Genomic DNA, 27,912 nt, shown 5'->3' with positions numbered 1-27,912 from the left:
TTCATTTACTATCAAGGGTGCAATGGAAGCCTAAATGGCATATTAATATTTGTATCTCTTTTAAACTCCATTTAATTTCAAACAACTGTATTATAAATTACTCCACTTCAATTCATCATCTTCAAAACTGGTAAAATCAACTTAAAAATAGATTCATCAAGTTAATGTTTGAGTTCTTTATACTTAAATACAGATGGCTAAACAAACGAAAGAAGAAATATATTAAAATAATCGTAATTGATCAAACTATAACAATCAATTCATCCGCGAAAACATAATAATATTACAGTGCAAGCAAGTGTTGTGTGTTGGTCAATAATATTACTGTGCATCCCTGAACACAAATACAATTCAATAATGTGCCGTAGAAGAAAGATAAACATAAAGATGAAATCAACGGTGGTGAGTGTCCCGTCACTGAAACAAAACAAAAATGTGGCTGTTGCCGTTCAAAGTAACTATTTCGAACACTCTTTCCCTTACTCACTCCAAGCCTCACATTCTCTAAAAAATAATAATAATAATAATAGTAATAACATCATCGTATCATGGCAGCAGCCACTCTCTCCGTTCGTCCCGACCGTCTCTCGCCCGGTGCGGCGTTTCCCAGACCGCCGGTTCAGCCTCCGCTGCGAAAACCAATCGCGGCGCCCGAGCCGTGGCGCGCCGTGCCGCCACGTATACGCATCAGGACGGTGGCGCCGGTCCAGGCGAGCTCGCGCGCCGATGACTCCGCGCCGTTCGAGATGTCGGTGGAGAACGCGCTGAAGCTGCTGGGCGTGTCGGAGGGCGCTTCCTTCGACGACATACTCCGCGCCAAAAACGCAATCGTTGCCAATTGCAACGATGACCAAGATGCCATTGCGCAGGTTTTGTTTTCTTCAATTTTTTGTTCCAATTTCCCACGAGAAGTATCTATGAGAATCAAATTCAGCTTGCACTTGCTTGTTAGAATTGACGTTTCACTTTAGGAATCTATGCTCAAAGTTAATGTGAACATCTATTACACGAGTTAACAAGGTGAAATTACATTTTAATTTAAATAAGAAAACAGCACCAGATATACTTAAAGAACTATATCTAGGTCATTCCTCCATGTGGTGACTGGTCAGTAGTGAAGCATCAGGTTATTATGTTTGGATAAACTTCTCAATTGACTGGATTTGCAGGAAAGTGAATATGTGAATATCACATTTCTTGGTTTGGTACAAGTTTTGACTTTTGGCTAAATATTCTCATAATCGTTGATTCCGAGGAATATAAAATGTTCATATTTCTCTTTTTTCTTATTCCCATGGTGAAAGGTGGATATCTTATATTTCTATGGAATGTAAGTCATTTTCTACCATAACTATCTGTTCCCATTTCATTCTTTCACTTTTTTCTTTTCGATTTTTTAATTAAATAACTAAAGACTAATGGAACATGTTCATAGGAATAATATTTGTGGGCATAATATTGACGGAAATGTGATTTCTGGGAATGCATATTATACCTTGAAACAAACACCCCATAAAGAAAAAATTAAGAAGGTAAAATGAGTTAAGTTCTTTTCATAACTTAAAATTAGCTTATGGATTAATTAAAATCAGCTTTTAGAGAAGCTAAATGAAAGAAATTCTATAAATTAGCTTATAAATAAACTAATTTTCTCCTACAAGTGTTTATTAAGAAGTTTATGCTTTTCAGTTTTCAGTTACTGGTTAACTCTGAATTCTGGATAAAGTGGACTCGTGTATTGATACAATTAGTGGGTGCTTTTTAGGTTGAAGCTGCATACGACATGTTGCTTATGCAGAGCCTAACTCAGCGTCGGGCAGGGAAAGTAGTGAACAGTAGTGTTCGTTATGCTGATGTCAAACGTGTTAAGTCCCCAGCTGGGGGATCAATGCCTCAATGGTTGAAGAATTCACCTGTATCTATTGAGTCACCTTCCACTAGTGATTTGGGTTTACAAGCTGGAGTGTATGGTGTATTGATGGGTTTAACTTATCTTAATGGGGCTTCTGCACCCGCCGCAGGTTATGCTGGGGCTGATGTTCCTGGACTCCTCTTGGCTGGTAGCTTTGGAGCTTCCCTGTACTTCATGACCAAAAAGAATGTTAAGTTAGGTAAGGAGTGTTATCATGCATATTGTGGACTCTATAGTTAGTTCGTTGCAATTGAAGAAGACTTTTGTTTCATGACTGGTAATATTCATATTGGCTTGTATGTTGGAAAGGCCACAGTGAATGGAAGAACTAGAGAAAAAGGAAAAATGAATATGATGAGATTAACCTTCTTGTTTTCCTTTATAGAAACTTAATATCTTGATGACAGATATGAGATGAAAACTGATATGAATTAACCTCAGCTTTTGGATTCCCTGAAAAGAATTGTGTTGTTTGATTCATGTGACTAATCCCAACTAGTGGGATGAGACTTGATTGTTTTTGTGGTTGTCTATGACTATAAGAACCTCTAGATTGTTTTCTGAGATGATGCAAGATTTAGGTGCAAAATGAGACTTTGCATGAGTCTTTCATAATAGCATTTTGTGTGCTGGACTTTTAACTTGCATTGTAATTAGACAAGGAGTGCACAATTAGTGGCTGCATTGTTAACTAGTTCACCACCAGACTATGTCAGAACATTGAGGCCTACCTATTGACTTCATTTCTTATGTTCTCCCATACCCAGACTCCCAATATTAAAGGTTTTTGGTTATGGTTTTATAGAAAAGACTTGTAATTCCAATGCTGCTGATTTCGATACTACTGCTCGTGTCACTGGGATGGGGGCTTAATTTATCTAACATGAAGATGATTTCTATGTAAATGGCTCTCTGGAAGGAATAAGAAGTATCAAAAAAAGTATGGCACTGCACTGCAGTTGAAAAAGTTGACCTAGTTAACAAATGACACTTCTAGCTATGGGTGGTTGAGATCTTTTTGGCTTGTCAGACCTTTTCCCTTTCTTACACTCTGCTTTATTCTTTTGGATTAGTATAAAAACAAGTTTCATTCCTCTCTCATATTCCTAAGTTGCTTATATTTTGCAGGGAAGGCCACTGTCATAACCATAGGAGGGCTCGTAGCTGGTGCCGTTGTAGGGTCAGCTGTAGAGAACTGGTTGCAGGTAGATATAGTCCCATTCCTGGGCATACACTCCCCTGCTGCTGTTGTTAGTGAAATCATTATTATATCTCAATTTTTGGTTTCTCTGTACCTAAGGTAAACAGGAAAACATGGTGATCTTACATTAAATTGTGAAACTTGTAATTATTCATTTGCATGCAGCATGACCTAAGGTAGACAGGGAAGGCTACTGTTATAACTTATAATCATAGGACACGTAGCTGGCCCCCTGTGGTTGTGTCAGCTGGAGAGAACTGTTATACCATTGCTGGGCATACACTCTCCTGCTTCTTCTGTTAGTGAAATCATGATTCTCTCTCATTTGTTGGTTTTCCCTGTACTTAAGGTAGACAGGACAATATGGTGATCTTATATGAAAATGTGAAACCTGTAACTATTCATTTGCATGCAGCATGATCATTCCCAAGCTTTTTTGAAGGATGTGAAATCATTGCATATTGTACAAAACTTTGAATAGAATGTAGTTGTTCAATGGACAAATTAGAAACGTGAAACTTACATTGGAAAGTTGTAGCCTCATGTTCACAGTTGGTGAGCAATTGAGCATATTGCAATCTCAATACGTCCGTCTTGCTTTATTTAGTGCCTGTTTGGATTGAAGTTCCAATGTTAATCCAACTGATAAAAATAAAATGAAAGTAAAAAACAATGATTTTGATCCTTTTGTCTCAAAAGTATTTTTTTTTACTTGAAAACCAAACGTATAATTAATAGAGCAAAGGAAAAGAACACTTGGGAATTTTGTTTCCTTTTTCTTTAAAGGTGTTTTTAACCCTTCGCTTTCTTATTTGGTTTCCAAATTTGAAACACACTGCCTCACGTGGAAGCGATTTTCCTAGTCCAAAGGGCAAATATCCTGTTTAGATTTGTGTTCATCTATACATGTCATGGGACCTCTCACATGGTAGATGCTGTGGGTGTGCTTGCATGTTTATGATGGATATCATACCTGGTACAATTTGGCGCTTTGTTCCAAAGCTTTTTGATAATGCATCTGTCTTGTGTTTTACCGGTGGGTCATAAGCACTTACCTTTTTGTACTTGTGTACATGTCTCACGCAAAGACTGCACCTCACTCTTTTTAGCACGCGATACACAACTTGTGTTTAGATAAAAAAAAATAGAATCAAAGAAATCCAAAAGGCATGAATTTCTCTTATTTCATCAAATGCTATACGGCACACGTGTGCAAACACAAACTAGAAGTATTTTTATTGTGGAACGTAAGTTTGCGTGCTTAAATGTTTGTTTGTAATGTCAAAATTTGAGTGGGAAATAATTTGTAAAAAAATGCAACCTCACTGATCCAGGCAAGTTAGACCATTAGTTTCTGAAAAGCCTAAGTAAAAATAAAGAAAGCACGAATATGTGTATTAACGTTCATATATCAGTAGTGATGGATTAGAGTATGTTAGGATATTACTTCCAATCAACTAAATTTACATTCTAATACCAGCATGAAAAAATTACATTCTAATACCACATTGCTCGTTCGTTTATTCATTGGAAAGTATAAAACTTTCGATCGGTGCCAATTAAACAGATTTTCAAACACATCCTTAGTCCTATGTCTAATTGTAGCTGCAATAAATTGAGATTTCAATTTGTTATAAATATGGTAATTACATAACTGGCAACTTCATCCAAATTAATGTAAGATGAGAGATTGAAGTAAATATGTCATAAAATGAATATGGTCAATTCTATTGTTAATATATTAGTAACTGATTTAATTTTAAATGAGGTATAATATTATTGAGGTGGTTCAACTAAATGCATTGAATTTGGATTTTAAGAGTATGTTTAATTTGATAAAATATTTTTTAATAATGCAAATAATTATAAACTATTTTATTTTCATTTACCCTCTGTTTCTATAAGTTAATTTTTTTCTTCAACTAAATCAAAGAAAATGTGTCATTATCTATGTTTTGAAATTACCATTTTTTAGACTAATCAAATTATATTTTCTTTTCAATTCTTGAAATTGAGTTTAATGTCATTAGGTACATTAACAATGTAAAATAATTTCATCTAATTATAAAATATTGTTTAAATTAAATTATTTTAAAAGTCAATAAACTTAACATACATTAATATACATGATAGATTGTAATTGGATGACCGTGTAAAATACATTATAAGTATATAACTCTTTTTCTCTAATAATAATTGTTTAAAAGTAAAATGATAAGAATCCACGCAATTAGCTAAAAGGTTTTTCTTTGCAAGAGGTCAACACATTTAGGTAATAACTTAAACGTCTTTTAAGCATAAAAAAAGTTAAACGTCTTTTTGTAGAGTTTTTTGTTTTATGCAGAGTTCAACAATAACAATGCTTACAAACAAATAAAACATAGTGTTCGAGAATTCACATGACTTAATTAAAGTGCTTCTCCCCTAAAAAAATAGATTGAAGCGCTTCTTAGTACAGTATAAAAAAAATTGCATGTTCCTGTCAAAAAAATAATTACATGTAACTAATTTCTTCTTCTTTTATTTACAAAACCTCCATTCTTCTTTGCTAATTACCTTTTAACACGTACTATAGCATTTGTTAACACGTACTATAGCATTTGTTTAGGAGAAAAATTATATTTGTAAAACAAAATATACAACTAAAAGAAAAAGAGTAAAAAAAATAAATTTAAATTTAAAATACAAATGATAAGATGAAAAAACAAATACACTCAAAATATAATATGTTATACAGATTATTATAAGTGTATCACTCCTCTTTTTTTAATATCGGTACAACAATAATGACAAAAATGTAAAATTAAATTCATAAAAAGTACCAAAAAGTTAAGGATTATTTTATAAGGATTGATTGATTGTCATAAAATAAAATGGATTAAATAATTAATTTAACCACACAAAAAAAGAATTCCCTCACTAGTAGGCCTTATTAAATTAATAATTATACGAATATCACAATTTTAATTCACTAGTGTTACCCACTTGATCATATTCCCAGATTTATCTTACTTTTTACCTGCTAAACACAGAAAACTTTAGAAAACACTATTCAGAATTGACAATCAACAGCAACAGTAGGTATACCAATACATTAGTGCACTCGTCACCTAACATCTTAAAAAATGATGCATGTCTCAGCGAGTTGCTTCGACATAACACAACACATAATAATAGCATAATTACTTACATAAATCACCCCAAACCCTTACTCACTAACACTATTGTCCGTTGCAATTTTCAACATTGCAGCCACCACCCTCTATATACGTAATGTTCCCAACCTTGTCACTGTTTTCACTATAAGTTATAAGGCCATTGTACATTTTTTGTGATGCTTTGGAGAACTCTGTCAATGATTCAAACACTAGAGAAAACCCAGATTGCAATCCATGTAAGGTGATCCTCTGTGTTTCTTGCATGCAACTGTGGTGCTTCTCCTTCTCCGCCTCCACTTTTCTCCTCAGTGTCTCCAAATGATCACTCTTCTCCATCATGCACTCCTCCTCCTCTTGATGATGATCATTTCCGGCCTCTGATTCGCGGTCCGTGACGTGATACTCGAGCATCCTAGTCTCCACCACTTTATGCGATGATGCTGAAGAATACCTTCTCTCCAAATCTCTTGTTAACCTATCTACCTTCCTTTTCTGCTGTTTCTCTTTGTTTTGCTGAAGCCACAAAGTTCTAACATCCTTCACTACACTTTTCAATGCAACTGTTACCATTTTATCGGGTAACTTTTGCAGCGAAGCTAACCAGTCGTTGCATATCACAAGCAGCGGTGGCCCGTTGACTTGGTATTGCATTGCAACATTTTTGCTTCTTGAGTAAAACTCAACTTCAGGGACTATGAACTTACTCAGCCATCCATGGAGAGCTTCAACATATGCCTTTTGCGCTGCGGTGTACTCTTTGAAGCAGTCCCGCCAATTTTGAAGCTGAGCTTCGAGCTGAAGAGTTGCAAATCCATGAGATTGGTTGCAGAATTTACCATACGTGGCGCATGTGAAGTATTTGACTTCAGATAGAATCTTCTTCTGGGTTTCATGGGACTCCAACATGATTTTCCATGACTGAGTCAGGCTGCATTACGAAAAAATGGAACATGAGAAATAAATGAAACTTGAAATTATTTAGTTTGTTTAGTTTCCAGTGATAATGTTATCCCACCCTTTTAACAGTTCAAGAATTTGAGGTTGTAATTCTTCATCTCTCATTTTCTCAATTCTCTTTGAGATTGACTCTGCACGCCGAATTGCAACCAAGATCCCAGCATATAGATCTTTCACTTCAGTTTTAGTTTTGTCTGTGCTTAGTAGATCATCTCCTCTAACATTCTTACTTCTCAACTGTGTGCATTTTTTTTCGTAATTTTTCCGTGTGCTATCTCCAGCCTAAGTTAAGGAAAATTTTCAAACGATAAAAGCAGGATGAGACAAGGAGTGAAACATGTGCATGCTTGAAAATTACAAAAACTGACTATAATGGAATTAAAAAACTAAAAGAGTTTAAAATTCTCCAGGAAGTTAATTTCATTCATCTTCTCAGTTTTCATTTTTATCAAGGACTGGATGTTGTAGAGTTTAGCAGTTTTCTTATTGACAGATGGAAATTCATTCAATATAAGGCACACATAGAGACATGGAAAATTGGTGGTCAAGGTGATTGATTGACTATCCGCTAGTGAAAATTTGGGTATTTCCAGAAATAAAACTAAATCATATTTAACAAGACATGAAATGTAATGTGATTGCAACTCTCCAAATAGACACTTGTCAAATAGAAGTAGGTGTAAAGTCCTTGACTCAACATTCATGCATCAGTGACTGAGAAGAAAGATTAAATATCGGGTAGAAAATCTACCAAGTATTTCAAAATTTCATTTACAAATTTGTAATCTGAGTTATATTGTTCCATGTTCAAATCATTTTGGATATGTTTGCATCACCAATCTGAGTTTGCCAAGAAGGAAGCCTTTAACACAGATATTAAAGATATAACAAACAGGATAGGTTAACTTATGGGCAATGCCAAACACTAGAAGTTAAATAAATGCCCCTAGAATTTATATGTAGATAGATGCAAGGTGTGAAAAAAGTAAGAAATGGTATATGGATCAAAGTTATTTTTATCCATTCCAGAATAAATGTCGAACAAGTATCATCACATGAATTGAAAAAAAAAAAAAGGAATTAAATAAAAATAACCTACCTTAACCTCCTCAAACAGTTTCTTTTCCCATGCATATAACCTTCCTAAGGTTAATAAATGACTTCCCGAATCCATTCCTCCATAATCATCAAACAGATCATTTTTATATTCCACCCGAGTTGAAGAATTTTTCACATTTGGAACCATAAGACTCTTGCATGATGATTGCCTAGATGAAATGGACTTCCATGTTATTGCAAGAATGAGTTTAGTCGAACTTTCTGCATTGAGATCAGATGGTTCAAATTCTCAAGGGTTGAAACTTGAAACAGAAGCATATGAACCCATGCAGATATAATCAAATGCATATGCTTCTGTTTCAAGTATAGATACATGAAACAGATACACAAGATGGGACATACATAATATCCATTTTCAAAGCATGCAAAAATAACACTTAAAGCATGACTTTGATTAAATTTTCAGGGCGAAATCATTTTTATTTATTTTATCTTATAGAGCTTTCTCATTAAGCTTTTAATTATAATAAGCTATTTTGAACCTAAAAGAAACCAGTTCAGTGTTCAAACACACACCAAATAAACATAATAGCACTTCCTTTGAGGGTTCAAATAAACTTAGCAATTATACCAGAGTCATTCAAATAAATAGTTAACATATTTAAGGTTGTGTGGGCTATGTAAGAAATACAGCAATCAAGTAAAAAAAAGGCTTTACAAGTGTCAACCGTTGATTTGAGAACCTAGAGTAGACCATACCCACAATATTAACTACTTAGAAACTCAAGTGCCTATTGTCACATGGATCAACACGTAGAGTGTCAGAAGATGACCTTTGCATAGATATCAGAAAATTTAAATACTGCAACATTTACAAGATGAACTAAGATGTCCAAGATTCAAGTATATACGAAAATATCTAAAGTAGGACGGAGAAAAGGACAGTCCATAATGGAAATAGAAACAAGTTAACGGGGCATGATAACCATACCTTGCACATGCCGAATGTTGAGGCTAATAATATGAAGCAGAACCAACACAACACAACAATGTACAAGTTTTCATGAATCAATTACATCACACAGTAATTATTATTATTTCTACTAGTTACTAATAATTCATGAAATTCAACCACAAACATGAATTTGATATTTGCAAATTAATAATAGCTCAAAAATCTTTCCAAGATTACAACTTGAAGAAGATAGGGGCCCACCTTTTATTTCATCCAAACTAGAATGAAGGGGGGTTCTATTAGCTTCCAGCATTCTGGTTACCTCCTTACCAGAATCGTAAGCCTTGAGAAAATGGTCCTCAATGTCTTTCAAAGCTTCAAGCAACTCTCTCCCCTCTGCTGGTGTATCAAGAACTGCAAGCCCCCTTTGCTCCCCTTGGTTTTCAGTGGCCACATCAACCACCTTAACTGCTTCAACACCACTCAACACTTGCTCAACAGCACCTTCGTTATTACTCTTATTATTATGATTATTGCTATTATTCTCTTCAACACTCACCACTTTGTGCTGAACCTCTTCTCTCTCCACTTCTTCCTCTAATTCAGGAATCCCCTCCTCCTCTCTTACTGCCCTTAAATCATCATCTGAGTTCCTGTGGTAGCCACTCATGACCTCACTCCTCATACTGTCCAAAGGGTAGAAGAAGTCCCATCCAAAATCTCTCTGAGGGGATGGCATTGAAGGTGGCATAGGCATAGACATGGACATGGACATGGACATGGACATAGTCATAGGCATGCAATAGTACCCACATGGTTGTTGTTGATGTTGGTCTTCTTCTCCCTTACCTTCTTCACCCTCCTCTCCTTCCCTTTTTTCTTCACTCTCTTCCTCAGAAGACTCGGAGGTTGTTGAAGAGATGCATGAGTCACAAGCAGCAATCGCTTGATGCTTGTTTTCTGAGGGTGTCTGCTGGAGGAACATGGGGTTCGTAATGACATTCTCAGTAGGTGGAGAAGGAGAAGAAGGGCAAGGAGGAGGGAAAGTTATGAGGAAAGGTGATGAAGGTGAAGAGTGGCGTGCAACAAAGAGCTTAATGGCCGCAGCTACTGCATTCAGAGAGTGAAAATACTTACAATGAGCCTCAGCAAGTGCATATCTTTTCTCCACAGCTTGCTTTAAAAGACGCTTTCTCTCTCTACAAATAGCCACCACTTCTTCTTCTTCCTCTAGTTTGGAGGCAACACATCCCATATCTCTCTCTCTCACACACACACTAGTGTGTAATGTAGTGTAGTGAGTGTTCCTTATCTTAACAAGGGTTGGATGCTTTTAGAAGATGGAGTAAGAAAGGCTCTTACTTGTTGCTCTTTTCTCTGACAAAAAAGGAGGGAGCTTTCCCAGGTAGAGAGAACCAAACTTTCAACTGGGTTTTTAAAGAAACAAACAAGTTTTCAAAAAATAGCCTTTTCCTAAGTTTTGGAGTAAAAATCATTCCTCTTTTTGAGAAAAAAAAAAATGCAGCAGATAATGTTGAAGAAGCTTTCTTTAGAAACAAAACAACCCAACAAAGATTTCCATTCCCTCAGTCTCACTACCTAAGTAGCCAGCTCCAACAAGATAGAGATATTAACTTAATTAATTTCAGTGCCTTAATGGAAATAAAAATAAATAGAGTTACTAAATAAGTATACTTTAAAAAAATTACAAGACTTAACACTTTAGTAGAGGAGAGAGAGAGAGAGAGTAATGAAGGTAGGGGCTCGAGAAAGAAAGAGAAGACAGGGTTCTTTCTAGTGTTTGGCAATTTGCATTTGATGGTTTTGAGTAAGGTAATGGTGAAGCTTGTTAAAAAGAGAGTAGTAGTAGAGCCTAGAGAGATTAAAAATAATGCAAAAAACAAAAAGAAAAAGCATAGCAGAGTGGTGACTTGTGAGAAAAAAGAGGAGTTCAATTCAACAGAGAGAGAAAGAATAAAAACCGTTCCACTCCCCCAGAGGATGGTTTTGTCAGTAAACGGTGTCTTTCTCGTTTGTGTTTTTCAAACTCTAGTCTTTGTCTTGTACTAATCGCTCTTATAATGAGAGAATAATTGTGTTTATACCATCAAAATTTAAAACTACTGACCAAATGTCAATTAGTACTTAGTAGTGGTTACAAAAATAAAACAGTAATACTTTAAGAAAAAAATATTATTAGTTCAGTTCGCTGTAATTTTTAATTAAATTTTTACATGATTTTTAATAATAAAAATTATTAATTGTTTGTTGGATATACAAACTGATAAGAGGATGGTCAACAAGACCAGGCAAGCTACTAAACACTAATTGGGATTCAGTGTGGGGTTTAGCAGAACAGATAGGTGTCAGAAGTGTGATACTTTAATGACGAATTTATCCCTTGGATTAGATGCCCTGTCCCACTGGAATGTAACGAATGCATTGCCACTAGATTTTGGCAGTGTTTTTTCAGGTGGTGACCCAACACACTTCTGTTCTGCTACCTCGGTCCCTCCTAATGCAACCGTGATTGACAACCTCAAGTTTATGCACACTAACAATTCTTCTTAGGTTGTCTTTTTTATTAAGAAATAAATAGTTGCAATTTTTTTTACATTGATACAAATTATTTTGGGATTCTAAATGTTCCAATGTTATACGTAAATGGATAATTTAAAATTTAACTTCCAAATTTTATAAAATATTTTTTATTAAAATAAGTAGATAAAGTATACTAGACATAGTGCATGCCTAAATTTACATTGATTGTTTATAGTTATTCATGATGGAACAACTTTCAAATAAGAGTTTATTATACAGTCATAAATGTCAAATAATTTTATATTATTAATTAAATTAAAAATTATGATAAAAATCAATAAATATATGAATGATGATTTTTTTATAACAATATAAAAATATTTCATATTTTCATCACATAACCTATTTTTTATTAAATAACAAAATGTGACATTGTAATTTTTTTTAGTTTTTGCTCAAGTTTATCATATGGATTGAGGCCTGCGAGTCACATGTTTAACTTGCATCTTGTATGGGTTACCGTTTTAAATTGATTTCATTTAACATGAACGTTTTTCCATTTTTGTATGTGTGGGTTACCGTTCTAAATTAAATGGATTTTTTTATATGAACAAGTGTTAAAATAAATTATTTGTGTTCAATAAGTGATTTAAGGTTCAAATCTTATTTGGTTATTAAGCATAAAATAAATCATTGAAAGGTAAATATTCATTTTGTATGTGTTGATGATTTCTGATAAAGATTAGTTTTTGTTTTTAACGGGACTGTTTCATATCAATTTCATAGACAAAAGAAAAAAAATAAATTTTTTTATACAATTATCTCTTTTTTATATATATGAAGACAAATTAATTTATTTGTGAATTGTCAGCATGCTTATGGGCTTTTACTTATTATTTTTTAAAAATAATCTTAGAGTATTTTTTATCCATTCTCCAACAGATATCTTTTGTCTAAATTATTTTTTATGAGATAATTTTATTTTAGTCAGATAAAATTATTATGAGTGATAATTTTTTTTTTCTAAATATTTAACATCTTATTTAAGTTATTAAGCTGGATATGTTTAGTTTGTACAGAAAGATATAATTTATATATAGAATCAATATAGCTTCGATAAAAAGGAAAGTTTTCAAGTTTGTGTTGTTACTGCAGCGTTGTGTTTGTGTATAACTACATTTTTTCTTGTTACAGTACAACTACAATTTATTCCAATAACAAAGTTTGTTTGTTATGCACATATATTTTTTTAATAACTTTTTTGTGTGTGTGAAAATGTGATTTTTTGTCTTCTAAAAAAAAGCAAGTTAAACATTAGTATAACTTTTTATTTTAAATTTGAAGGCCACAAACTGGTCCATTAGCCTGCCGTCTATGTGATATAGATGCGAGCCTATAAAATCTGACCCATATGTATTGTGGTCCAGTCCGACCAATTTAAGTCGTGGACCTATTCAAGCAGGCTTAAATAGACGGATTAACTCTTATACCTAACTCTAATTTTTGCAATTTAGTATTTATTAATGCTATAATAGTTTGTCAAATATTTACCTTAATAATATTGACATTTCCACTGTCTGACTAGTTTTGAGATGATTGAAAAATAAATTTTAGACTAGCTATAAAATTAGGGTAAGAAACGTACATTTAAATGAAAAAAGAAAAAAATATTAAGAATATCTAGTTAAAAAAATGAGAAGAGAAAGGCTCATACTTTTAAAATTATATATTCTAATTTATAATATAAAATTAAATTCTCATGCATTATCAATGAAAACATTTTTACATTATTATGTGAAAGAATGATCAATTTAGTAAGATAATATATGTTTAATTTTTTCATATAAAATTTTCTTGACTAGTGAAAATTACATACATACGGTAAAAGAGATTAATCTACACTCACTGAATTGGGTTGTCTAGTTATCAACTAACGAAAAATCACCTTACATATAATTTTTAAAACAATGACTGCAAAAGTCGACTATCTTCCCCTAGATGAAAAAAATATATTATCACTACATTTATATTAAATTCTTAAAAATATTTATAGCCAAATATGTAAAGAAATTAAATGACACGAAAAGCTTCAAGGTAAAACAAGTTTTGTAAAATCAAAACATATATCAACCCAACTATTATTATAATAAGTTTTCCGCGGTGTGTTAGGATACTAAAACTACTCCTACTGAAAATAACCTAAATCTATCATTAGAGAACTATTGTGAAAATAAAAACAAACTTTAATATTTTTCATTTATGATTATAGGTAAAGATAAATACATTTATATAGTTTGAAGTGATGTCAATCAATGGATAATACTTGTCCAAGTGACAACATCATATTATTTTTAACTTTTAAAAAAACTTTAATTTATAAAATACATATTTGTAGCAACATGAAGTTTGTTAAATGGTAAGAATACTTGTAGCAACAATGGTAAGAATATCTATCACGATTCACAGAGTTTGTTAATTGATTCTCAAACCACGATTCAACAAAAGCATACCAAGATACTATATAAATAATTAGGCCCCGTCAATTTTTCATCACTCATCTGTAGCAACATGAAGCAACACAAAATCACGTCCCTTGCATTGTGTCATAACCAAAGCCACCCTGTATCTCTATCTCTATTGCAAACCCAAACCACCACAGCCCCACAACCTCAATAATTATAATCAGAAATCATACAACCATGCATGGCTCTCCCATCAACAAACCATCCATCTCAACCAAACCAATTACTAAGATTTGCATCTACTTAGTATGAGTGTAAATATATTAAAAGTTAGGACTGAGCCACTGAGAGAACTAAAAAATTAATTAAAGACAAATATAAAGGCATGCATGGTGCACCCAAAACAAGATCTAACACCTTAAATATATTCTATGCCGTCAACGACTTGTCCCAATTCACATATATGTTGCCCTCAGCTAGGGCAGCATCTAGTCAATGCACTTTTGTCCATGGGATCATGCTGCAAAACAAGCAAATCTTTAATCTAAACGTACAGTACTACACTAATTTACGACATTAACAACATAAAACACGTAAGAAATATAAGGTGAATTGAGAGATTAAAAAAAAGAGAATAAAAGAAAAAATTGTAAGTTTGATCTCCTGCTAACAATTAACTATTAACATTTTTATAAATAAAAAAAAAAACTTAAAACACGTAATTATGTGCACATACTTTCCTGGATGAATATCATCATCATTTTATATTGAGGGAAATGAGGGAAGATGAATGAAATTGATGTTAAATGTTTTGGCATATATGAAATTAGTTTTAACACCTGTCTCCGCTTAGCTTTCAAAAGAAAATACGGTGACCATGATGCACTGTTTCGTTACATTTCATTTCATTATTTCAATTTGCGACCAAATCCATAATGTATGATCACAACTCATGTCTTACATGGAGTCCAATAGGCCCCAGTCGCCCCCACCTTAATTGCAAGTTGCAACAATTCCTTCGACCCAAAAAGGGAAGTAAAAAAATAATTATTTTCTTGCTCCTATGTTTTGGGATTTTCTTCTTCTACCCAGCAAAGTTTCTTATTCACTCAGTAGTGACAGGAAAAAATCAAAAACACCCTTATATATAATATATACTGATTGATATTCCCTAAAATCCATACATTATTAGATCAAAATTAATTATTATAAAATTTATTACATAAATTTAAATTTATATGTATATTAAATATATATTAAAAAATTTAATATTATATATAATGATATTAATTATTTTTTTAACATAATTAACTTATTAGTTCAATTGATTAGAATATCATGCTAATAAGAGAAAGTTACATATTCAAGAATTCGAGAAAGAAAATCCCGTGTATTTGCACGCCTTACTATTTTGAAGAAAAGAAAGAAACAAACAGAAGAAACTTTCCAGTAAATCAATAGAAGAATTCCCCAGAATAAGATAAGATAAGCCTTGCTCGAAGTGTTTGGTTTAAATTTTCTTAGCACAAAAAGTTACTTTTAAAAATCGTGTCTATTCTTTAAAAAAATGTGTCTGTTTGATTTTATTTGTCATTTGAGTAAAATATTTACCAATTTATTTTATTAGTAATTATTTTTTATCAAAAAAAACTTACTAACAGCATGTCAATGACTGATTTTTATAGAAAATTTGACTAACAAATTGTCAATGACTAATTTCTGAAAAAAAAAAAAATTACTTTTCACGTGTCTATTTGATTCACATATCATAAACAACAATTCCTGCAAAAATAAACTTAATTTACATATTGAGTCGATGGAGTTATTTGGCATAAAATTTTGTCCTTGAAATCATTTCTAGAATTCATTTTAATATAAGCAACTGTTTTTAATTTCTTTAGAAAATCTAATTTTATATGGATCATAGTTTCTAAAAACATTTATGTTCAGGTGATTTAAATTTGTCATTCAAACAGAACTATTTTTTCTATATTGATATTTTTTTCTCTTCCATCTCTTTTTCCACTGCATTTTTTCATACTTTTTATTACATTATTCGTCACATCTCAGAATTCTCTTTTATTTTTTACTCTCTCACTCACCCATTTAGTCACTTTCATCCACTCCATTTTGTGGAGACGTTTATCATATCTCCTAAGAAGATATTTCCTAACACAACAAATGTTTTTCTTGTCGACTCTTTCAAAATCATTTCTTTGGGCATCAATTATTTTTTAAAATTAATTTCACCAAATCTAAAAGATCCGAACAAGTTACAATTATTTCATATTGGTGAGAGAAGACGTGGTGTCTATGTGAGATTGATTGGTTATGTTCAATAATGTGACAATGAATACTCATTTAACATTACATCATGCATAATCTACATCGTGCATTTACATGACGATTTTCCTCTCTCCTCTCCAACACCTAAATGCATTGATTGCATTATCTATGACTAAGAACATCCTCAGCAATACAGCAACACTTCCCACATCACAATCTGTAAGACCAAAGTTACCGACATAAACAGTGAAATGGTACAAAGAAAGAAAGAAAAAAAAAAAGATAAAATGGTGCCGAGGCAACTCTTATAATGGTCATCAGAAGATCTCTTCTGTTCTTTTGGTTTTGAGGGGAAGGGAAAACAAAAAAGAAAAAAAACCTAAACATGAGTATTAGTATCCTAGTAAGTTACAGTTCACATTCAAAGAATTGAAGTGCTGCTCCTCTCAGTGCTATTTTGAAGATAACTGGTATTCACACAAGAAAATGATACAACAAAGAAGAAAATAAAAGATACAACTTAGATCAGGTACCACCAATCTCTGTTGGTGTGGTACAAGGTGCCAGTGTGTTATGAGGCAGGTTAATACCACCCCCTCTAACAGAAATGCCAGGGAACTTCACAGTGCTGGCCCTACTCACGAGATTTGAGTCAAGATACACAACAATCACCGTGGTATCATCATGGAAATGACGACGAACTCCGCGATCAATTTTCTTTAAATCTGAATATCTCATTTCTCTCTTCTTTGCAGCTTCTTGAAGCGCAGCTTTTACCAGCCTCCTAGCGCTTCCCTGAAAGAAGGAAAGAAGATGAAACATGAAGCCACTGAACAAGAGGTTTCCAAATCAAGGGAAGGCTTTATATTCCAGAACAAATTTCTCCATGCAAAACTCTATCAGACAATTTTTTTGTTAGAATTTAAAGAATGTTTCCACTTAATTAGACTGTAGGCACAAAGCCACTACTTTAGATGAATTCCATTTGGAATTGCAGAAGAAAAAACTACTTAGATAGCTTGGCTGTATCTGCTGATCTGCTCACATAAATGTAACATGCAAATAATATAGGTGTACATAATCTCATGGACAAATAAAAGGCCACTAACTTTCACTAAAAGACTGGCAACTTGTTATGGTAAAGATGCATGTTCCCTCATCTACTTGACATTATACATAAAATTCAATCTCATGTCTATGGATCATGGGACACAACGCAATATTATTACTGGTGCATACCAAAATTCCTCCAAATTCTGCAACAAGCATCATCCAAGCACAACAGATACTCGAAATAAATTGTGACAAAAAAAATTAGGATGTCTGAGAAATAACAGCATGCCAATTTCAATTACATATTAAGTGCTAAGCAATAATGGAAATACAATAAAACCACAATAATTTCTGAAAGTTGAGTCTAATCCATACATGTATCCACTTTAATCTTTCTGTTAATGACATAGCACAATCTAGCACAGTAGAAAAATATGTATCTTACACTGCGGGGACTGTTTTGAACTATATCAACTGCTTCTTGATTGCTGAGGTGCTCCCAGAGTCCATCAGATGCAAATATAATAAATTGATCATGTGGCTGCAAATGATGCACTGATATTGATGGTTCTGAGCTTAGTATTGGCATCTTGTATGGTTCACGAAGTCGAAACTTAGCATATAGTGGTTCTCTATTGAACTCGGCCTTTTTCAAATATACATCACCAATAGATCTAGAAACCTGCAACAGAAAAACAGATTTTAAAATTTATGACGCAACTCAATTGAGAAAGCAAGAGAAGGTTCTATGTCAAGTTTTGTTTGTTAAAATTATAATAAGCATTGAATTAAACAAGTTGAGGCATCTCTAGAACAGTCAGTTGTGACAAGTGACAAATGACAAAGCTCAAGGATTATCAGGAAGTACCAAGATAAAAATTTGATATGACAAGCCCAAAGACAACTTTCAACTTTCATGGAAGAAAAGAAAGATACAAAAGCACTAGTAACATTATCATTCACAGAATATGTGTATTTGACAACATTAGATCAAATTCTTAAAGAATTATAACAAAGTAACACCAAGGGTATTTGACTCTTTCTACTCTCAACAATTTAAGTATATTACAATTGTTGTGATGAAAATGAACCCATTTGCCCAGCATCTATAAACTGGGTCTTATGTTGATGCACTAAGACAACTTCAACCACTATTCATCGCAAAAGATAGTTTTCTGGTTATATAAAGTCATAATGTATATTGGGGTATTAATGCTATTCAATAACATAAAACTCTAGTGAAGTTGAGAAAAATAAGTCCTTTCCACAAATAAATTTGAAATTGACTTTATCTCTCTCTCTCTCCACCCCCACCCAGGTCTGTTTTACTAATGCTCGGCATAGCTCTGTCTTTCTGAAGTAATTCTTCATATCCTGAAAACATACTATATATCCTGAAAATTTAACTTCCAACATGGGAAGATTACAAATTTAAAATGATATTAAGAGGTGTGAAGTGTTTATAGAAAAGATAAATATCCATCTCTAGCAACTAGAAAAGCAACATTATGAGCTAAAAGTGACTTACTTGAATAAGACCCTTCACACGCCATACATTATGCTTTAAAACCACAATATTTGGGTCATCAGGATGCGAAGCATGCAGCTCCTGTCTTACAGACTCTATCGATGCATTGTGCTCTGCTGATAATTGCATGGCTAAAACCTCGCCAGTTGCCTTGACTGCTCTTCCCAAAACAGCCCGGGAATCCCCAAGGTTTGCTATGTAAAGGGTTCCATTACAAATAACACCAACAAGACAGCATGACCCAACAGCCGCAATTTGTGGTGACAGAGAAAACTGTCTGGCAACCACTGAAATAAACCCCTCTTCTGTTGCTTGGAGTGCCTTGCGAATTACATCCACCGACATTGATTGTTGCTCTGAAGTAAATCCTGACATTTAAAATAGAGAAAGAATATGTTTATCAATTTTCATTATTCGATAATAATGTGCAGAAAAATGGGTTCAAAACACAAGTAAATACATGAAGGACACATATGCAACAAAACAGGATCTGAAAAACACAATTTTCTTAGTCTCAATTCTGTATACATTTCTGTATACATCTGAAAGTTTTATAGCCTTAATTCATTTTATAGCTGATAGAATGACAGACAGAAAATAGTGGGAAGGAAACCATCCACTATCACCACTTCTGACATACTAGCACCAAATTAATGAAACTGCACCAGCTATGCTCTAACAAGTAATCTGGTAAATAAGAAAAATAAAAGAAGAAAGACTGAATCTCTTATTGGCATATACTTATTTCACAAAGCGGAAAACCTTGTCTCTTGAATATTAAACCAAGCAACAGAATCCAAACTATTTATTATATTCCCTGATCTTTCTAGCTAAACAAGGACAAGGTAAAAATGAACTAAATGACTGGTTTTCTTCCCCTCAGTCTATCTAAGACTATTCCCTGTATATTTTTTTTTTTGTTCAGTTAAAAGGCAAAATTGACTACAAGAGGCTTGGAACTGAAAGGCAGACAAAAATACAGCAAGGCAAGAAGTATAATCTATTCCAATAATGAAAAGATTGAAGAATTGAGTCATTTTGTTGTCAACTTACTCTTGAGATGGTGAAATAGGTGATCATTGATAAACCGCGATGTCTCGGGCCCTCCATGGCCATCATAGATACCGACGAAGGTACCGTAAGGGCCAGACTCATTGGAGCTCAAACAGCCTGATTCAATCTGGCTCTGATCTTCCAGCAAGTTATTGGCTTGGATTACAGCCATTGAAAATTCACCACTCAAGTGCTGCCCCGAGTCCTTGTACCACAACAGTCCATCCTGTCTACCTCCAGCATCCGAACCTGCAAGTGTAAATCCATCTGAACCCGGCCGAAAGCAGGCCCTCAATAAGTTCATCAACCCCGATAACATCCCTCATTTCACCAAACAACCGTCAAGGATTTCAACATTTATCAACTACTCCAAAAACGACTTCACCCCCCTGAATTTTCATACACTATATAGATAGGTATAGTCCTGCACTCCTCACTAGTCACCACAACGACGAAGATGATCCACCACAAACTACAACAACATCAATAAACAAATACGGTTAAAAATTAATTGTTGTTCAACACCAACAAACAAACAAACACAACCTGGACCTTGTATGAACTAGAAAAGTGCAAAACAAACTGTTTTTCACAGGTTTCTAAGGAATGAATGGGAAAAATAACTTTTTGGTTTCCTTATAACACAAAAAAAAACTATGACCATACTACACAGCAGCAGCCGTTAAAGATGGAAATTTCAACAAAGAACTTTTTGGTCAGCTGATTGGAAATCCCTTGTTCACATTTACATTGAAAATCAAAGCTACGAGTTAGACCAATCTCCATAAAATCAAATAACGGCAAGAAGGTAGCTTTTTTCATCAAGCACAATCATATATTGTACGGTTTTGAAGTCAAAGCAAGATAAAAATTCTGGCAAGAGATCTCACCCAACAAAATTGGACTGTCGATTAGAAGAAGCTATTGGGGTGCCCCAGATGAAGAAGACAATGATCCGTAGTGAGGAAAGTGTGTGAAATCATTAGATCTGCGGATCCATCAAATCAACAGAAAGAAACAGAAATGGGTTTTTGGAGCTAAGTGGTATGCAAATGGTGAAGGTGTTTGAAGAAGAAGAAGAAGAAGAAGAAGAAGAAAGGAGAGGGTGGTGCAAGAAAAAGAGAATCGAAAATTGAAGAGTTCACTGTGAAAGATCGGACAAAGTGTGAAACCCTTTTTTTTTTTTTCTTCTTTTGTTCTGAACTCGGAGGAGAAGCCCCATAAAAAGACTAACAATGAGAGAACTTGGAGCCAGCAAAGCACAGGTCCACCTATGGGCTCCACACCACTTTGAAGAACTAGTTAGAGAGAGTAATGAAATGAAACATGTCATATTTTTTTATTACAGCGTGTCATCTTTTTTACAACCATAATTTTAACCGCTTATATTATGAGCATTTTCCGAGGAATAAGTTTACAACAAAGAATTTCTCAAATTCACAAAAATCCTTGGTACTAATTTATGGACTATGCCTTATTTAATTGGTATTATGGATTAAAGGATTCTTTTAATAAGATGGTACAAGTGTAGAACAGAAAGTTTCTTCTAATATTACCCTGCACAAAATATCAATGACATGTTAAGACGACAAACACAAATTTCACCTAAAAAATTATCGTACAAATCTAAATAACAAGTTATTTCATCCAATTTATAGTCAATCAATTAGTTCTTAAGCACCAGAAGATCTCCTTGAGAAAAATTATCTACGAGCAAAAAAATAATATTAGATGGATTCGCACTCACACCAACAAGTCTATATGTTTTTATCATACTCTACTATTCTTCCAAAGAAATAGTTAAATTTTGGATCGCGCATAACTTTATTATTATTATTTTTCTTCTTCAATTATTTTGCAATAATTAATCGGCGATTTGGATTTTATATATGATTTTAGTGGAACGGAAATTCGGCTACGTTGATTAGTGATTATATTTAAGAAGTTAGGAAAATATCTTGGCACATTTTTTAATCTATAATCGTTGGTCAAAGAAGTAGTTTGCTGTATACAAAAAATAGGCAGAGAAGGCGGAGGAATTGAACAATAATCTGAGGCGTGAGAATATGAGACAGAAGAAGAGAGGGGAATTATTTTATTATTGTATTATATGCATATGAATACGTATTGTCGTATTCTTATTTTAAAGTAGCTTATACGTGTTTTTACAAGTGTGTATTGCTTTTACTTTTTACCTTTCTATGGGAAGTGAGATGAAAGGAAATAGAAATAATTAAAAAAAATAGTGGAGTAAAAGTTATTTTCAATTAATATAAAAATATTTTTATATAATTTATTCCTTTACTTCCACTCTCCTTTTTAACTTATTTAAACAAAAAAAATCATATTTTTTTCTTATTTCTATCATTTCAAATAATGTATTTTTCATTTTATTTCTTTTCTGTTTATATGCTTTCTATGCTTTTTGTTTTTTTCATTTCTTTCTATTCTCTTTTCCTCTTGTTCAAACATTCTAATAATTAATATGTCTATTCACATGTGTGCCTTCCCTTATTTGCATTTCAAATAATTTTATTAACTCGTATACATATTTATTAAAGTTAAATTATCTTTAAAATATAAAAGTTAAATTGTTCTTATTGTTATTTTTTTTGGTCAGATTTTTATTTTTAATGTAATATTAGTTTATCTGTGTATTCACAGACATTATTTTGTTTCTATTGAAATCTAGATATGCACACTTAAATTATTAGCCATTCATTGAAAATGATGTAGTGTAAACATATTATCTCACTATACCAACATATGATAAAATAATGATCGGAATTATCTCTATTCTTATCTGCCCTCAAAAAAAAAATATATTTATTCTTATCTTACTGGAAATTTATTCACCACAAAAAAATCTGACTGAAAATTTTACTGAAATGATTTTTTTTAATTGGAATTTAAATTTAATCAGATCCCGACTCTATGAGATAGAAGGAAATAATCTAATTTATTATTATAATACATAAATTTTAATATTGTATAGTTAAATTATACAACCTTTTTTTTACAGAAAGTTAAATTATATAACTAAAAAAATTGTCACTATAATTAAAATATATTTAATTTATAAATTAATTTTTGTTGAAAATCATGACATGCATAAATTAGATATTTTTTTAATATAATTTATTTAATACCCAATAATCAATACTTAGAGTACTTAAATAAGGAATAATGGAGTTTTATGTTAATTGTTACTAATATGTGTAGGGGAATAAACAGTATCTTTAATGACAATAGCTTGTAAAATTTTCATTATTTCATGTAATATAAATATTTATCTTATTACATGCTACAAAAGAAGAAGAAAAAAATATAACTAATTCATGGAGTGTTGGGGTGGAAAATTTATCTCAAACAATTGATACGTAACGTACGTGAGATATAAAATCTTGTCTATGTTAAATATTAATAGTAAGTAAGATATACAGTTTTTATCTATATTAATAATAAAAGGAATGGTATATACATTTTATTTTTTTGTTAATTTTTAAATTTTTTTTAGTTCTCCTAATAAATACCAATTACTCTCATATTTTTAATTTTATTTTTCAATTAAAATAATAGGTAGAGGTCCCTTCATTAATAATTAGATAATGTAACCAAAAGCAACATCAAATTTGAAGTGATGAAATTGCTAATAACTGATTGTATTGCAAAACAGTGGATCATTTAAAGCTACATTACACTCAAATCCTCTACCAACTTGACTTCATATAGAAATAAATACCATCAGGCAGCAACGCTTTGAATAGGAATTGTCTTCAAAACCCAAGCATTCATCTTATTTGGATATGCCACTCTATCTTATTTTGACAATCAATTTCAAAAATTGAGGATTATCTTTTGTAGTTCAAATTTCAAGAAGCATTTCTATGTGCTTATTTCTCCCCCCTACGAGAGTGGCATTTTTTTGTTTTCACTCGCCTCTTTTTCATTTTTATCTTATTGATTTCAATCAAACAACTCGCTTTTTTAATATTACTTCTATTTCCATTTTTTCCTTCATTTTTTTCATTTATTTTACTATTACCAAATAAAGTATACCAGAATAGATTAAAGTAACTAAGTAATATAAAACAAAAAACTCAATATAAATAATTAGTAAAAAACAAAAAATTCTCAATCATATAAATATATGGTTTTATCTTCTCCTTTTTTACATTATATATATATGGTTTTATCATAAATTAAAAAATTCATACACACATAAAAATAGTTGTTGTGAATGGAAAAGAAAAGAAAGGTTTGAGAATAATTCAACTCTAGAAATTAACTTATAAGATAAAAATGCTCCCATCATCTCTGGTCAATGAGACTTAATTTTTTCTTATTACATCCCTTCACGTTTACTGGTGGTAATAATAACTGATTATAATTATTTTTTAAACTATAATCATATACTGTATTAACCAACAGTTAATATTCAATCAATTAATTAAAAATAATTATAACAATTAATCACATATAACAAGTGGTTATTATAATCAAACCAAATCGGAAATGAAAAGCAATTATATATCCAAAATTGGTTTTATATATATATATATATATATATGAATATAACTAAAACTGGATATATAACATGTTATATATCTTAAATTAGTAATTAGTTTTGGCTTTTAAAATCAATTTTAATTAAATATGACACAGTTGTTAACATAAAATCGATTGTAAAATATAATAAATATAAAAGAATCTTTTTTTTTTCTAAAGCTGGTTATATATCATAACTAATTATATAACCGATTTCGGATATATACAACTATTTTTTCATAATCAATTATGTTTTGTTTATAATAATCACTTGGTATATGAGTAATTATACAATAATGTTTAGGTTATTCAAGTAACCTAACCATGAGCAACCCTCGTCACGTTCAGGACAATTGGGTTTGGAGCATTGATAATATAAGATTTAATATCATCTTATATTTTGAGTTTAGGTTTAATAAACACTAGAAACTAATTTATAGAGTGAAAGTTGTCCTCCTATTTGTATTTTGGCACTATCTTGAATAGATGAGGGACTTAATGATGGTCATTTTTACATATTTAACTATATAAAAAAAAAGTCTTATAATATATCACGCAACAGATGAGTGAGCATATATACTCCTACAGTTTTGTCTTAACAATCACAATTATATTTTATTCTCTGATACGTGATTATTCCTTTATCTTTCTACCATATATGAGCCTAAAACAGAATGTTAAGTGTCTCTCGACTCCAGGAATGCCAATTTCTACCATATGTAGAAAATAGAAGTAGAGAAGCACAGTGACATTTTCTCATCTTTATGTTCTGTGGTTATTCATGTAATCTGTATTTGTAATCTTCGTCGTCGGGGTTCAGATCCTCTGCGTGGTTTTTACTTTAAGTTCTTTTCATTATTTCTACGTGGTACGTGACTTTGTGCAACATATATATCTCAATATATATATATATATATATATATATATATATATATATATATATATATATATATATATATATATATATATATGTATAATTATTAGTCACCTTACAACAAAATTTCATATTGTGATGATAATATAAAACTTATAAAAGGACTTTAAATTCCTGTTATAAACAAAATTAAATTCAACCGGATTTTACTTCTATTAAAAATAAAATTTATCATACAAATACATAAAATAAAAAAATATTAAACAAAATTGATTGGATTTTATTTAAATATCATGCAAATATTATATATATATATATATATATATATAAGAGAGAGAATGTAAAAGAAGAGTTGCGGAAAAATCAAAGCCTAACAAAATATGTACTGTACGTTAACAAGAAGTCAAAAAAAAAAATATTTATAATTTATACTTTGCGAGTTTCTTTGATTATTCGCGCCACCATGTATTAGGATGATTGTCCTTTCTTTTTGTTTTTTATTTATTGATGATAAAAAAAATTATACACTACTTTAAATTGTACATTATCTTTCAATTACAACCCATCATATATGATAAAATTATTAATTTTTATGATAATTACTTTAAAAATTATATCAACAATGATTTCTGATTCAACGATAGAATAAAACTTAGCACATAACCATTAAATTCTTTATTGATATTAAGGGAAGAGATGTCTATCTAAATATTTTAAATAATAAAAAAAATAAAAGTTAAATACATATAATAAAGAAACCACAAAATAAAATAAAAAAACTAATAATATATAAGTAGTGGAAAGTTAACGTAAGTTAGAAAAAAATTGAAATTTAAGAAATAATTTAAGAGTAAAATTGTCCAATAAAAAGTGTGCACCAAATGAGGTAATTATCATGATTAATAGTTAATTGATAATAACAAGAAACCTTTCAAAAAATATATATATTATAACAAGAATAATTGAGATTTAAGATTGTAACACTCTTATAAAATCAGGTTAAAATGAGAGCAGAAATTTAAAGATGATGTATGTATGAAATTGTACAACTTATGATGACTTAAAAGAATTAGTTAGTATTACTTATATCAACAAGATGTATTTATGTTTTTGTAATATATCACTTAAAAACATCATAATTAAGCATGTTTGACTTTGAGTAGTTATGACATATGTGATTTTTTGGGAAATTTTTTCAACAAACATGTGAGTAGAGCATATTGAAAAGTTATGTGTTAGTTAGTTAGGACAGTCAATAATCTTGAAAGTCATCAAAGCATATTGTCAATGTCTCATAAAGGGTTACTTATGAAGGATTTTGACCAATAAGAATATTAAGTGAAGTGTCATCCTGTGAAATATAACAATGTGTGAGTCGTCAAAAAATTAACCATCGAAAGAATTACAAAAATTTTACATCGATCAAGACAATTTGTGTTTGTGTATTTTTTTAGTGAATCTTATTTATTCACTAAGTATATAATTAAATTTGACTCGTAAAGATTAAAAAAACAATATAAAATTTCAGTTCTAAGTAAAGACATATATCTACCCACCTTCACCTCAATTATTTGTAGGGACCTATGATTTATTGCATGAACAATTCAGGGAAGAGTCTCTCTCATGTTTTTAGGTGAATGATGAAGGCAAATAGGCAGCAGTTTATGATAAAGTCAAAGACTTAATTCCAAACGAGGAAGGAGAACGTAACAAAGTCAGCACAAGAAATTGTTAGATGTAAAATAAATTTGTGAATAGTTATTGTTTCGAAATGAAACATTTGACTTTAGTTTTCAAAAGCATTGACAACAATAGCTTAATAGCTTCATATACGGATAAGTATAAATACTATAAAGCACAACAACGCTACCAGTCCTAATTAACAGTGTCAGTTTTTTCTTATATACGTTTGTATTGTCGCGGCATGTACATATGATCGGACTTTCGGAGGGTTTACGAAATTGAATGAAGTTCATTAATGGCCATGTTATAGTTTATACACTTAGTCATATATCGAGTCTCCATAGTTGCATGAAGTAGCTGCTATTTAATTTAAATTTTGATCATGATAGGGAATATAATGAGTATTAGGTATATAGATAGCGTGCACTGTAATTAATCTAGCCACGAGATGCGGGCATAAATTCCTCTCATGTCCCACCAACCAGGATCACATGCAATATCTTACTTGTACAAACCTGAATAAGCACTAAAAATATCTTAACTGCTTTGAATTTTCATGTTGAGAATTTTTTTATAGCTGAGTTGTATTTGACGGGTTTGTCAAGATCATATCTCTCAAGGTTTCACGTGTTTATTTACAAA

The 27,912-nt window shown here is 31.6% G+C and overlaps 3 protein-coding genes across 3 annotated transcripts; 1 reads left to right on the top strand and 2 right to left on the bottom strand.

The window, feature by feature from the left end:
• The first annotated feature begins 438 nt into the window (after positions 1-438).
• Positions 439-3,617, top strand: LOC100790896 (protein CHAPERONE-LIKE PROTEIN OF POR1, chloroplastic). Its single transcript, XM_003536673.5, has 3 exons — positions 439-869; positions 1,766-2,111; positions 3,041-3,617. The coding sequence occupies exons 1-3, from the start codon at positions 549-551 to the stop codon at positions 3,214-3,216; spliced, it is 843 nt and encodes a 280-aa protein (XP_003536721.1). The 5' UTR covers positions 439-548; the 3' UTR covers positions 3,217-3,617.
• A 2,533-nt stretch (positions 3,618-6,150) lies between these two features.
• On the bottom strand, positions 6,151-11,222 carry LOC100801471 (protein ALTERED PHOSPHATE STARVATION RESPONSE 1). The gene is made up of 4 exons (XM_003535709.5): positions 9,504-11,222; positions 8,328-8,548; positions 7,287-7,510; positions 6,151-7,199 (listed from the first exon to the last, which is right to left on the bottom strand). The coding sequence occupies exons 1-4, from the start codon at positions 10,495-10,497 to the stop codon at positions 6,335-6,337; spliced, it is 2,304 nt and encodes a 767-aa protein (XP_003535757.1). The 5' UTR covers positions 10,498-11,222; the 3' UTR covers positions 6,151-6,334.
• A 5,590-nt stretch (positions 11,223-16,812) lies between these two features.
• On the bottom strand, positions 16,813-21,447 carry LOC100790374 (probable protein phosphatase 2C 64). The gene is made up of 5 exons (XM_003536672.5): positions 21,056-21,447; positions 20,166-20,637; positions 19,113-19,480; positions 18,030-18,266; positions 16,813-17,326 (listed from the first exon to the last, which is right to left on the bottom strand). The coding sequence occupies exons 2-5, from the start codon at positions 20,482-20,484 to the stop codon at positions 17,057-17,059; spliced, it is 1,194 nt and encodes a 397-aa protein (XP_003536720.1). The 5' UTR covers positions 20,485-20,637; positions 21,056-21,447; the 3' UTR covers positions 16,813-17,056.
• Between the last annotated feature and the right edge of the window lie 6,465 nt (positions 21,448-27,912).

Source organism: Glycine max, chromosome 10, assembly GCF_000004515.6.
Source record: "Glycine max cultivar Williams 82 chromosome 10, Glycine_max_v4.0, whole genome shotgun sequence".
Taxonomy (NCBI): Eukaryota; Viridiplantae; Streptophyta; class Magnoliopsida; order Fabales; family Fabaceae; genus Glycine; species Glycine max.
The sequence above is the reverse complement of the archived record's forward strand: the minus strand, read 5'-3'. Positions and strand labels throughout refer to the sequence as shown.